The sequence below is a fragment of the Mytilus edulis genome, unplaced genomic scaffold (genome assembly GCF_963676685.1).
Source record: "Mytilus edulis unplaced genomic scaffold, xbMytEdul2.2 SCAFFOLD_441, whole genome shotgun sequence".
Taxonomy (NCBI): domain Eukaryota; kingdom Metazoa; phylum Mollusca; class Bivalvia; order Mytilida; family Mytilidae; genus Mytilus; species Mytilus edulis.
In genome coordinates, this window is record NW_027269004.1 from 24,253 (window position 1) to 38,727 (window position 14,475).

Below are 14,475 nucleotides of genomic sequence, written 5' to 3' on the forward strand. Positions count from 1 at the left end.
GTTCCTATGGCATGCAACTAACGTATACCGACTTTGTCAATTTTCTCTGTACGTTCGGTGCACGCCGGTCTATACGCCTATGTGTGACGCCGGCATAAGGTAATCTATTCCTAAGGTAGAAAAGCCATAATATTTCAAAGAAAACGCATGGAATTTAACCAGCTGCATTGCAACACATGACAGATTCATAGATGTTACAGACTTTGAAAAGACAAAAAAAATAAGGCTGATTGATAACTTGGCGTAAATAATAAATTCGTGCGAATTCGAGCGGCCAATCAGTCCATATAACGCTATATTGAAGTGACACACCCTTCAATGAAATGCAAAGAAATAAAATTAAAATTAAAGTTCTCTTTCTATAATGATACTGTTGCACCGTATTGTAATTTTTTCGTCACAAATACATCTCATTTTTTTCAATGTGAAAATATAAACTTAAGGTAGTAAGACTATTGTCGTGGCTAAATAACTCTTAACTGACACGATTTAAATTGTCCAACCCATTAACAGACTGTATTCCCCTAATATTCATTAAAATGTGGTATTACTCAACTTATATAACAATTATGAAATATTTATCAATGACAATTATTTTTTTAGAACCAAAGTACTATTTTGTGTCCTTTAAATCATATATAAAAATGTTTTTTAGCCTTTTATCCAAAATATTGCTATGCGTACAAGCATAAAAACCACATACTTGCGAGACGGCCTTTTCGTTTTACTTAAAACTGCGCAGGCTATGCATTTTTTTTACTGGTGGAAAATGTTCTATGATAGATATCATTTTGTCAGACACTTTTCTTTTTTTGATGTGGTTCTCATAATATGGCAAAAATCTGTATATTTTAACAGAGTTTAACATTAAATTGTGAGTTTTACTCTTAACAGACGTATAACCAACCCGATTAACAGACCAACCGCCGATATAGCCACATACTCAATATAGATTAATCGACCAAACTCTCGGTTAGCCGAGTGTCGGCCGTGTAGTTACAACAACAATTTAAAGTAAATTACTCGTTTGAAATTTTTATCTCAAAATTGAAACAAACAAAAAAGTTAGAGACTAGTTTGGGCTGTCTTGGAACTTACGTGATTGGTGATACAAACACATGTTTCAACAAAACATAATTACCCTTGTTTCTCTTTTTGTCTTGAAGGTTATATTTAGTTATCAATATCAAGAAATTGATGATTTGTCTGTATACAATAGCTTTGGTATTTTTGCAGGTCTATTCTCGATTCTAATTTTTATTTGTCTTACATGTATTTATCTATATTTAAAGTCATATGAATTAATTCATCATAGATACCAGGATTAAGATTTGTATTTACGCCAGACGCGCGTTTCGTCTACAAAAGATCATCAGTGACGCTCGAATCCCAAAATGTTAAAACGAGTGACTGGTGAAAAATAATGCTTATCAAATTCTTGAAACACACTGCATGTATATATAATACACTTCGTCTTCTATCTTCTTTTATCATTTTGTTCGGATCAATATCGTATAATCGTCCAAAAAAATCATCTCGGTCTGTTATGATGTGAAAATATTGCAGTTAATTAATTGTCATGTTTAGAAGCCGAAGTTTACCGATTGTCACCTTAGTAAACAATCAAGAAAGAAACATGAATATTGGGTACGTGTATAACATGTACAATACGATAATAGTTTAAGTTCAATGACAGATCCATGCGTATTACGATCACCGAATTTTTATGAGAAAGGTCACACTGAGTTCACTGCATACGGAAAATACATCGGCGAATTGTTTACTGGAAGCAAACAATTAAAAAAAAGTAAATTTTCTCTTAATTTGGGACAAATTATAGAATTTTCCTGAAAAAAAGATGTGTACATGAGTTTTAATAAAAACTAGCCATTTAGTTATACAAAAAAAAACGCATATGGATTAGTTTTTAAATTTGAAGTTTAATTTGGCTTTAAGGCACGATAAACAATACAAAACTTTGTGTTGATACACTTTAATATATGAAATGACAGACAATCATTCAACGCAGATTTACATCTTTGTCATTTTACATGTTATAAAAAAATAATATGATTGTTTAAATAAAAAACCGAATCGATGTTTAAAACATACATGTAGTTAACAATTTACCATGATATTAAGTACGTAACATTACTACAAGACTTCAGATTTGTTTTCATCATTTTTGTATTGAGCAGGGGAAAATCAACCGCATAGCATATTTTCTGGACGAGCACATGCGATTAAAAACGCAACCAATGAAGTTAACCCGTAGAGCACTGTACCAACTCTTTAGACATTTATCTGTGCATGCCTTTTTTTCATAATTGAGTATACAAATGCGTCTGGTAAAGCTCAGTTCCGTTTACAGGAAGTGAATTAACTCCCTTGTCAATCTGCATTTCCTGTAACACCTCGCGGAGTAATGATATCATTTCTATTTTAAGCTGGTCCCGATCACTAGCGCTTGTAAGTCTTTCACTACTACTACAGGGACTTCCCCATTCAGGATTTTTTGGTATTCGATCATTATATTGTTGATTTTTAGTTTGTGGGATGTTGATAACGTGGCATATTTTCCTGAACTTGATAGATTCGCCGAGTCACCATTCTTTGGAATTTTATCGTTATAACACTGATAGTTTGTTTGCGTCGTCGTTTCAAACTTAGGGTGTGGTATAGGCGAAATCTTCTGAAATTCTTTGCGAATATCGCCTCGTAGACAATCAAGATAATTAGAAGGTTTCCCATCGTCTCTCATTTTTTCTTCTCTCAGTTCATATCTGAAATGTTAGATTAAATGATTAAATAGCCCTGGCATGGTACACATGAATCTGCACTGAACATATTTCTTAGTCTATTTGAGACAATTTTGAAATCAGTTTAACTCTCTGTTTAATACTCAAGATCCTCGTACCAACGCTTCTTCGCTGAAACAGAGAGGTCGCAACTAATACTGCCGAAGGGAATTTGGACTTTTATTTAATGATATGACTAACTACTCTCTTTCCAATTGATTTAGAAAATATACTATAAAAAAAATTCCGAATAAAACCTTAAGGCTTGTCACTGATACGACACTTACGTAAATGGATCCTCTACAAATCAGGAATATGCAAGTTGTTTTCATTCGTTTGATGTGTTTGAGCTTTTGATTTTGCCATTTTTTTAGGGACTTTCCGTTTTGAATTTTCCTCAGAGTTCAGTTTTTTTGCTATTTTACTTTTAAGCTCACCTTGCCCGAAGAGCCAAGTGAGCTTTTTTTCATCACTTGGTGTCCGTCGTCCGTGTCGTCGTCGTCGTCGTTAACCTTTTACATTTTGAACTTCTTCTAGAGAACCACTGAATAGAATACAACCAAACATGGCATGAATGTTCCTTATGAGGTGCTGACCAACTGTTGTTACTTTGTAACCGATCCATCATCCAAGATGGCGCCAGCGGGGAACTCAATTTACATAGAACCCTATGATAAATACATACACATGTCTTCTTTTAGAGAACCACTGAATGGAATAAAACCAAACTTAGCATGAATATTCCTTATGAGGTGTTGACCAAGTGTTGGTACTTTATAGCCGATCCATCATCCAAATGTCCGTCAGCGGGAGACTTAGTTTAACATAGGACCCTATGGGAAATACATACAAATGTCTTCTTTAAGAGAACCACAGAATGAAATGAAACCAAAACATAGCATGGATGTTTCTTATGAGGTGCTGATCAAGTGTTGTTACTTTGTAGCCGATCCATCATCCAAGATGGCCGCCAGCGGAGGACTAAGTTTAACATAGGACCACATGGGAAACGCATACAAATGACTTCTTTTAGAGTACCACTGAATTGAATGAAACCAAACATAGCATGAATGTTCCTTTCCTTATGAGGTGCTGGCCAAGTGTTGTTACTTTGTAGCCAAATTTTATCAGTAGAGTCAGGTGAGCGATACCGGCTCTTGAGAGCCTCTAGTTTCTCTAAATTCATGTGTATAAAATCAACATTTACCTAAGACTAGATATATCTTGTTTTATTTCCAGTAGATCATCCTCGTTTACACTCCCTTCTTGTTTTTGTTTCTTGGTATGATGGATATACCTGTTCACGAGGCGTCTCATTACATCCTAAAATATATAGTTCATGTAAAAGTAATGTCTTAGATCACCTGTTCGTGTTTTTAATTGAATGATTCCTTACAGCATATACAATTTGACGTTTCAGAATCTAAAGGACGATAGGTAATTTCCAAATGACACAAAAGTCACGTCATTGGTTGAATTTCTTTTTTATGGACGTTATTAGCCAATGAATACGTTTAGGGTGTTCCCTGTTTCAAAATATTACCCATTAATGTTTGAAAATACTAAAAACAATGAAACTAATTAATATATTTTATTTAGAACTTTAAGATAAGATATGTAAATAATACAAGTTAATATATATTTATAATCTAATAAATTAGTTTAGGAAAAATCAAATTTTGGATCACGAAACTAAACACAATGAGAACCTAAGAATATCAAATAAGAAGATGTGGTATGATTGCCAATAAGACACCTTTCCACCGGAGACAAACTCACTTAGAAATGGCTACTACATAATAGGTCATACCGGATGACTTTTAACGGTGAGGAAAACTCATACCGCATAGCATGCTCTAAAATGCCCCAAAATGACAGATGTAAATACGAAAAACCTAATGGCTATATGTACAAAACAAATATGATATACAGCACAAACGACAATCACTGAATTACAGGCTTCTGGCTTGGAACAGGCACATACATATTGTGTCAGGTTAAAAATGTTTGCAGGCACCCACCATAACAACTTGGGACAGTGGTGTAAAAGTGCAACATTAGAACACATGATAAAAATTAGTTAGAAAAGGGTCCAACTCATTAGATTGATACCAAGCACAAAAAAAACTAACAAAAAACAAAAACACAAAGTCATAAAGTACAGATTTCAGAGTACTCGAATTTAATGAAAGCTAGTTCAAAGATTAGAACAGTTAATAAAAATCCTGTATCTAAGACTAAAGTCTGATTTTACAATTATAACTAAAGAAAAGTAACAGATCAGCTAACAAATAAGCTAATTCAAAGTGTATGCATTGTATACAAACTCAAATAGTTTAGACGTGAAAGTGTTTAAAATTGTGGCGGTTAAACTCGCTGATATTCTTGCAAGAATGGTAACGCTAAGCTTTATATCGAGATAATAACATTAACGAGATAACTGAAGGTGCACCGGAACACTTTTTTTTAAATATCGAGGAAAATAAATATTCGTGCAAGAATGGCAATATCAATCATAACATCGACACTTTGGAAGGTGCACCGTACATTTTTTCAAAATAGGATGAAATTCACTAAAATTCGTGCAAAATTGCAACGCAAGTCATACTGATAACGACGCAAGGTAAGGAAAATATTTTCAAGTTTCTGAGGAATGTACAGATATTCTTGTGTATTTTTTTGTAATGTTAATTGATGATGATTTGTTCTTTTAGAAACTAGGATATAGAAATATTGTCATTACTTGGCTTCTTCCGATCAGCATGAAACCCTGTGGGTCCGTCCGTTTGACTGAATAGGATGAATAAATTCGAAGTCTAACCCTGTCGGGATGGGAAACATTTAATTTCATGCCTCGCATAGAAATAGTACGACACTCTCTCCACGTTAAGAACCCTATCAACAACTCATTGATTGGTCTGTAGATGGCCGTTTGTATTTTTGAAGGACTGACATCAATTCAACGATTTGAAACTTAAATCACTACTTTAATGTTGTTTTCTTCTACTCCGTTAATTTGTACGGTTTGTTCTGTGAATTGCAAAATATACATCACCATCTTAAACTATCTATGATGTTGCTGTAAAAAATCTCTTATGAAGTTCAACTTAGCAACGGAATTCAGAATGCCCATGGTTTATATAAGTGCATATTTAATTACTGTAAGTTTGCTTTAAGGTAGTACCAACCACCTTGACTAAAATAATTTGGCTCGATACATTTTCATAAAATTGAAAAAAAATATTTACTTTGATCCTTTGACAAAAATATGAAAATTTTATAAACTTGAACCATACACTTCATTGGAAAAATTTAATTGCACATATGGCAGTATTTATGGCGCGGAATCAGGGTCATAAGTATGACAAACACTCAAAGCCACATATGCATACCAATGTCTTAAGTAAAGACATCTTGTCAGTGGTTATCGTATGTAACATGTTATTGCAGAATAGTATGTTGAAGACCGGTCTTCTAATGTTTCTGTTTGTTAAATTCAGAACTCTTTTTTTTCTACTTTTCTAGAATATAGTAAACTGTTGAAGCCTGTATGTTGTCCTCTAGATAAAAAGATTCCCAATGCAAATGAATCGAAACTATAGACAATAAATCGAATTTTAAGATACTATATACTACGAATTAAGTGAAATTCAAAGTTATTAACAACTTCGTTTTTTTTTTATATTTTTCATATGATTAAGTGTCATTCCTGCATGCTTTTGTGTTTAAATATAAAAGAACAACCAAAAATGTACCTCAAAATAAGCTAATTTCCTTTGCTGTAAAATAAATGAAATAATATTTGTCAGCTTCTTAGTAAAATGTGTTAGTTTTACTACCGTATGTTACATGAAATTCATCAGAAACCAAAATTAAGCAATCTGGTGTCCAGATTCACAGACACTTAATATAATTTTATCAAATTTGAAACAAACGGCAAAAATTAAAACTTCTGAATTTCGAGCCATCTTGTGTATGTTTAGTTATTCCTCATGAACTTGATTTTTTTTAATATTTAAGTTGGATAGTTGTGAAGTTGATACGGAATATTTATCAACAAGGTCTTGGTACCTTCCGATGAACTTTTTTAGAAAAAGGACGAAACGTTCTTTGACATACCCCTGGTTCATCAACTTTCTACTCAGACACTGATGACGTTTTACAAAGTCTGAGTAGGTGCTACAAGCTCTTGAATATCGAATAAGTTGGGAAATATATATCCCATATGCAGGGTGAAGTTGGTATATTGCTACTAAGGTGGGGGAACATTTTAATTTCAAATAAGAAACTCTAGCATACTGACCACTTGTTCTTCTGTGTAGCATGTTTTACCTATTTGTTTATCACTATTAACGAAATATGCCTTATGATATCCCAAAGTAATAAATTTATAGCGTATGCTACCATTTTTTTGTTGAAATGCATTATGGATTATTTCTTATATCTGAGACGTCGCGTACGGTGTTGGTGATAATACGGGTTTTGCTTTCCAGTTCGCCTTATTGCATTTGTTAGAAGTTTCGGAATTGATAACTATATAAATGTATATATCAAAATGTGCGTAATTAAAAGTTGAAATGGAATATGCCTTAAAATCAATATTTTTATTCATTTTGTTTCTCGAATGATCCCTAATAACACTGATTTTGAGCGTGTAGACAAGTAACACCGCGACATATTATCAGCGTTGCTTTAGGTTATTCTTGTCATTTTTTAAACTTAAAAAAAAAAAAAGTTGCACCCCTAGCAAGAGTAGTCTTTGGATTTAATGGTGTATGTTTTATTTATGACGTCATCGTTAACTGGACGGGTCTAACCAGGACGAAAAGTTCACTTTGTTTTGTGGTCAAGCCGAAAATTGAAAAAAAATATGGATAGGGGTGAAGTTAAGAGTGATTTTAAAGGTATTTCAAATATATTATTCCGAAAGTGATATATCTTTTTATTCCGTATATAATAAGGAAAAAAATAAAAAAGTTTTGTTACAACATTTCAAAAGATCGTGGCAGAATTAATGATTTTTTGAAATTTGTATTTCAGGCTGTCACAAAAACCCAAATCTCACATATTTTTTCGAGCTCTTCAAAATTCGAACGAATGCTGCAGATACAAACCACAATTTCCTAACCACCCTTCTGTGTCAAAATTATACAATAAATATACAACTTTATATGTCTTCAATTAGTAAGTATTGTTTAAATTATGTCCTAAATTGTTCATTTTATTAAATCCGTTGAAATGTCACACTCGCCGTTTTCTGACGTTTTGGCGTATTTGTTAAGTGTCTTATGAAAAGTAGTAGGCAGTTGCAGTTTTTTCTACGATATGAATTTTATTCAAACGCGAAAACCTTTTTTTTAAGTGTATGAAAAAAAATTGTGTCGAAAGTTTTAAGCGAAAATATTGAAAAAAAATAAACGCGATCTTTTGTTTTTGTCTAGTCAAAATGTCACAAAACGCCGTTTTTTACATTTTTGTTACAAGTATGATAAGTCATATTATACAGTTTTGGAAGGGGGGAATTTTAAATTATATTAGCAGAAAAAATACTATATAACATTAAAATCTACTGTTCAGGGATTTTTTTGAACCCATTTCCGATCACATGTCGGAAGTATTAACGACACAGTCAGCAACTACTTTTGTCTAGTCATAATGTCACACCATGCTTTTTTACTTGTTTTGACGTTACGTTCTGTAAAACTTGACATGTAGTGCCTAACGTCGAGAATTGCGGAAGCCTTTACGTGCCATGCTAATTAACTTTTTCCAATTTGATATAACGAATTATGAATTTGATATAACAGATTATGAATTTGATATAACAAATTATGAATTTGATATAACAGATTATCAATTTGATATAACAGATTATCAATTTGGTAGAACAAATTATCAATTTGATATAACAGATTATCAATTTGATATAACAAATTATCAATTAGAAATAACAAATATTGTCAATTTCTCTGACCAATAGTATGATTTAATTATAATAATGAGATTGGTTGAAACATTCGTAACCCAAATTGGCGCATTTTTTGATGTATTGATTCATAGTTTATCTGACGTCCAGCGACAAATATGTCATTGAATGCTTATTCAAAACTTTCTTAACAGGTTTAATGTTTCTGAAACCCTCTCCCTCTCCTTTTGTCTATTATTTGAGGCAGTTTTGGGACTAGTTTGAATTTTCTCTATTCAGTACATGGGACCTGGTGTCTTAGAACGAACGATTATAATAGAAAAAAGATCAATTTATATTGCACATTTTCAAATCAGAAAGAATGGATAGTGTGTTTCTAGGGACATAGGAACATGCAAGGATAAAAAATGCTGGCATGCTTCTTTATCAATTTCGATGGGCACATACAAGGAATAATGAAACATCCTTAAGTTCATCATTGCATTTTTATGCCCCACCTACCATAGTAGAGGGGCATTATGTTTTCTGGTCTGTGCCTCCGTTCGTCCGTCCGTTCGCCCGTCCGTCTGTGCGTCCGTTCGTCCGTCTGTGCGTCCGTTCGTCCGTCTGTGCGTCCGTTCGCTTCAGGTTAAAGTTTTTGGTCAATGTAGTTTTGGAAGAAGTTGAAGTGTTATCAACTTGAAACTTAGTACACTTGTTCCCTAGGATATGATCTTTCTAATTTTAATTCCAAATTAAAGTTTTGACCCCAATTTCACGGTCCACTGAACATAGAAAATGATAGTGCGAGTGGGGCATCCCTGTACTTGGGACACATTCTTGTTCTTTATATATTTGTTTCAATATTTATTTTGTTTGCACACTTTTTATTAAAAAACAAAGACCCATGCGCGAGATCTAGAAGAGAAAACCCATGCACAATCAGTACAATACTGTTGATAAAGTTGCAGTAGGAACTGATTTTTCTCTTTATCTTGTCTAGATTGTGGTGCACATTCGCCTATACATTGTATTTTTATATATGTTGTTGTTTGCAATTTGATGATAGTATCAAGAAAAACGTAAATAGCTGAGTGACAACTATAGAATTACTTTTATTTCCATGATGAACCAAAGTGAACATATACATACATACAACTTTAATATTAAACCAGCATAAATTAATGCTCGTGGTTTAGTATTATTTAACTAGGAAAGTTTTCGCTAAAATGGGCTATCGAAAATACAGCTGAACGGATTAATTCTGCGCTAAAATGGCTCTAATGTCTGCGCTAAAATGTCCCCTAGTAGTTTTTCGCTAAAATTATCTGCGCCCATCTGTTTTCTTGTCCATAGATGAGATTAAATTTCTTTTTGTTTATGAAATTGGCAAATTTGATTAAATTAATTTTATTGTGGTTAATTTTGAATTTGCTTTCAACTGTTGATTCTTTTAACATTTAATACAGGCAATGAAACAAACGACTCAACTAATAAAAATTTTATTCGGAAATTATCAAAAGCGGATATAAGAATAAGCCCTTGACACCATTTGCGAGTATGATGGTCTTGTGAAACAATGAAAGTCCGTCGGAAGGGGGCGATAAATGACTGACCCGTGTTAAGAGAGAGCAATATCTCTTGCACATAAAAGTCACCCTTTTAGATTTCGAAAAGAGCAGGCTAAAGCTACAAGGAAGGACTCGCACCCTCAAAGTGGAAACGGATTAATATAAGTTGTAATAACTTGTTTCCCAATCCACTATAAATAAATATGTTTAAACTAAAAGAAAAAGCAGCAGAAAAGACATTGGTTTAAACTTTTTTTCAAATATCCTGTTTCAATCAAAAGAAAGAGAAAAAAATTCTTTGCTCCAAGGGATACTAATTTAAATGAATATTATTTTTCCGTTTTAATGTAACTGTACATAAAAAAAAATATGTGCCGCTTTTTGCATTTCGGTTCATACGTAGCAAGTCAAGCAAACCGTTCATATAAATTATGCTGTATGATTGAGCTGCACGAAATAAAAAAAAAGTACGACGTTATTTATACAATGCATGAAAAATAACGTCAAAATAACGTTACCAAAACTAACACCAACACCGTACGCGACATCAGACGATTATTCAATTTCACATCGGGAATGGTGGCAATCTCAATAAAAGATTGGGAATGGTGGTATACAGGTAGTTAAAGGGAGATAAACTGATAACTCACTTGATAATGCAATTCATTGTATGATGGTGGAATCTTATATGGATCTCTGTTCAATGTGGGGCGCTGAAACAAACAAATCACGTATTTTTATAAAGTTTAAATCAGTTGCACACAAAGGTAAACATTGATGTATTTTTTTCTATATTAGCGAACATAACTCTTCTAAAAGAAGGACTGGTGTTTGCAATTGATGATGTATGTACAGAGAAGTCGAAAAGAAATGTTTGAAGTATATAGATATGTACATGTACCTATTATTATAGTTTTAAGTGTTATTTAAAAAATAAGTTCCGTCGATACGGCACAATTTTCTCTGCAAAGAGTCTTTCTGTTAGTTTGTTTGAAAATGATACATTGTGGCTCATAGGATGAAACTAAAAAATCGCTCAACCCGAACATGAAATGTTAATTGCAAGTTACAAATTGTATCGAGAACAAAACGCAAAATCGATTATTATATCGCGATCAGATCGATGTCTGCAGACATAACTAAAACAACTGTACGTTCGATATCAGAATAACAGAATGATGGAAGAACCGACATGATTATCATTTGATCAAGCAACTAAGTGACGGCGTCATGAAATAACAAATTGTGTTAAAACTGATCTATAATATTCATATAAAAGATGATCAACATGAATGTGAAAAAAATAACGGTTTCGATGCATTTGTTTTGTTCTTCAGTGTATTCAGACACTCAAACATATAGTTCGATTTTTGATGAATCTAATGTTTCTGTTGATGACAATACTGCTTTGAATAATTAGGAATTCTCTGGTTTTTTTCTGCTTAAATGTATCCCAGGAAACTGACTTAAAAAAATCCTGTTATGAAGCAATTATTATCCCTTTCTTGATTTTGTCTTAGACACTCCTTTTAAGGCCTTGGCCGATGGTTAAACTATTGATTCTGCTCTCCTGTCATCTGTATGATATTGTTTAAATAATAATTGATTCAAATACATTATATTAGAGACCTGGATATCAAAGGTAAACGGGGTTCAGAAATTATGTATGAAATGATTGGAAAGCGAACTTAAAATGATGGAAGAATGGATTTTAAAAGAGATGTATGGCTTTTAAAAGTTAAGAAGAACAAAACGACAGATTGTTCTTTAATAAGCTATAGAAAAAACCTGCTATGAATAATTTTTAAATGAATTAAGGTTATGGTGGGAAAGTGATTGAAAAGATTATCTACCAACATGAGATGCAAAAATATAAAAAAGCAACTCTATTTTTAAAGACATCATATATATATCTTATAAGAAATTTTCCAAATCTATGCTCATAATTCATCTCAAGATCGATTTAATTGTTAACAATTCAGTCTAATGTATAACTGGTAGTTAAATGCGGAAAAATTATAGAAAGGGTATTTCAAAATGTAATTACGAATCTTAATTCTAGTCTTTACGGTTTATGCCTCCGACAAAAAAACCCTTGTTAAACCACTGCTGTAAATAACTTAATGAAAATGGTAATGGTTCATGAGTAAAGTCTTTTGTGGTTATTAAGAAAAAAGAGTTATTCGTTCACATTTGGTCACGCGGCGCTTGCTTAACTTAACCTGGGATGCAATTTTTCCATTTTGTATTTTATACATTTATATATAAACGACCGTTTCACAAATACGTTCTAACCAACATGGTTATTTCAAACGGCATTACAGCCGAGAGCATTGAGTCTGTCGGTAAAGGTAACATCTTTGGTTAGCTTGCTTGCTAGCTGAATAGTGAAGTCATTATTAGGTTAGGTAAACTACCCTAGTCTGACAGATAATCAATCTATCTGTCTGTAGGACTAGGCTACTTCAAAAGGAGGGAAGTTTACCTTATTTCAGTAATAATGACTTTACGGTTCAACTAGCAAGCCAGCTAACCAAAGATATTACCTTTACCTACACATTCAATGCAATAGGCTGTAATAGTATAGAGCTGCATCCAATGATTGGACGATCCCAAAAATGATAAGCGGCTATAATGAAAAGGTAGAGGGCAAACGCAAAATTTGACAGCATAAAGCAAGATTTCATAAGCTTATGATAGGGATAATGTACAAAACACTTACGTTGTCATGCTCTCCAGACTATTTGACAAACAGAAAATAAATTTATGTGATAATAATATTGATATTAAGTATTTTTTCATGTAAAAATCCTCCAGTAGAAATATAGAAAATAGGGAATCTTTTGCCTATCAATGCATTTTGTCATGATTTCTACTTGATACATGTAGCACCTTTTGACCTTTTGACTTTAAGTGATATTTAAAATTAAGAATACTTTAATTTTTTTTACTCCCTTTTCAAACCAGACGAAAAAAAAAATTAAATAATATGTTTCCAAATGTCACGAATAACCTTTTTAATAGACTTCATTATACTGTAAACCAACTTATTTTCGCGGATACTTTATTTCGCGTTTAGTTTTTTCTAGTCTATTTTGCGACGATTTAATTTCGCGATTCTCATATAACTTGATATAGACAAGTAAAAAAAAATTCCAAGTTTCACATATTCACGACGATTTATATTCGCGATATTTTTCTACTCGCGAAAGTCGCGAAAATAAATCGCTAGTGAAAATTAGTTGGTTTACAGTATTTAGAAATTTTCAGTCGTAATCCTCCCTATGTAACATCAAAATCGTAGGAATTATAAGGTTCATTAATTTCAGTTTATTCTTCAAAAGATTTAAATAAAAAAAAACGTGTTTTGCAGCGCTAAACAGTCTCAAATGCAGTCAAATGCGTCACATCTTGATGTTCATTTGTTTGTAATGTTACTTGCTTATTTACATGTACTCGATGCTCAAAATAACCGATTGCACATATAGTAGAGAACATTTGTTATTAGACGAACATTTAGGGGACGACCATTTGATAAATTGGAGGAGGAAAAGACAGTCAGGAAAATTTCTTTGCCTATTGACTACTAGTATTTATTTTACGAATGCTTAATTTTTTTCCACGTCTTATGCAATGCCATTTATTTTTCAGCTCTTCCCAGGCTTAGATATCAATTTCAAAATCCTCCTGTCCTCCCAGAAAACCAAATGGTCGTCCCCTGAGAACAAAAAAAAATAAAGCATGCAACATTGTACAATTCTTCTCTTAAGTATTAATTACCTTTATGGTTCCCGATGAGGAAGATCTCTTTATTCTTGGTTTATTCCCTCGTTTTTTTTTGAAGCAGAAGTTGAACATACTTTTAATTTGCATTGAAAAGTAGAATATGGACTTTGGACTGATGATCAAATTAAATGGCGACGGTAGTGTTGAACCTTCGTCAAAGTACGACATCCATAATTTAGACCTGGCAAATTTCCACTCCATGTCTGCATGATTCTGAAATAATTCAAAATACTTTATTTCTAGCTAGAATCGTTATTACATGTACTTTCATGTAATATGTTATATTCTCATTATATTAATTGTTCATGTAAATATTCTGAATCGAATATGTTTCTTGTTTAGATAATTAAGTAGGCTGGTTTTTTTTGGGGGGGGGGTTTCTCTGGCAGGTTGGCTTTGTTGTAAACTGGGATAC

At 32.7% G+C, this 14,475-nt stretch overlaps 1 protein-coding gene across 2 annotated transcripts; it reads right to left on the reverse strand.

Annotated features, from left to right (window-relative positions):
• Positions 1 to 1,983: 1,983 nt before the first annotated feature.
• Positions 1,984 to 14,267, reverse strand: LOC139509338 (transient-receptor-potential-like protein). Of its 2 annotated transcripts, XM_071296132.1 has the most exons (5): positions 14,055 to 14,267; positions 12,997 to 13,014; positions 10,925 to 10,987; positions 4,006 to 4,121; positions 1,984 to 2,783 (listed from the first exon to the last, which is right to left on the reverse strand). In XM_071296132.1, the coding sequence occupies exons 1-5, from the start codon at positions 14,259 to 14,261 to the stop codon at positions 2,438 to 2,440; spliced, it is 750 nt and encodes a 249-aa protein (XP_071152233.1). In that variant the 5' UTR covers positions 14,262 to 14,267; the 3' UTR covers positions 1,984 to 2,437. The 2 variants fall into 2 exon arrangements, with proteins under 2 accessions (XP_071152233.1, XP_071152234.1); XM_071296133.1 differs by lacking the exon at positions 12,997 to 13,014.
• Positions 14,268 to 14,475: the final 208 nt, after the last annotated feature.

Coding starts and splice junctions, on each gene's coding strand:
- LOC139509338 (XM_071296132.1), bottom strand. CDS start 14,261: ATGGAGTGGAAATTTGCCAGGTCTAAATTATGGATGTCGTACTTTGAC. Junction 4,122..10,924: donor ACAATGAATTGCATTATCAA/GTGAGTTATCAG, acceptor TATATATTTTAG/GATGTAATGAGACGCCTCGT. Junction 2,784..4,005: donor CAAGATATATCTAGTCTTAG/GTAAATGTTGAT, acceptor CTAACATTTCAG/ATATGAACTGAGAGAAGAAA.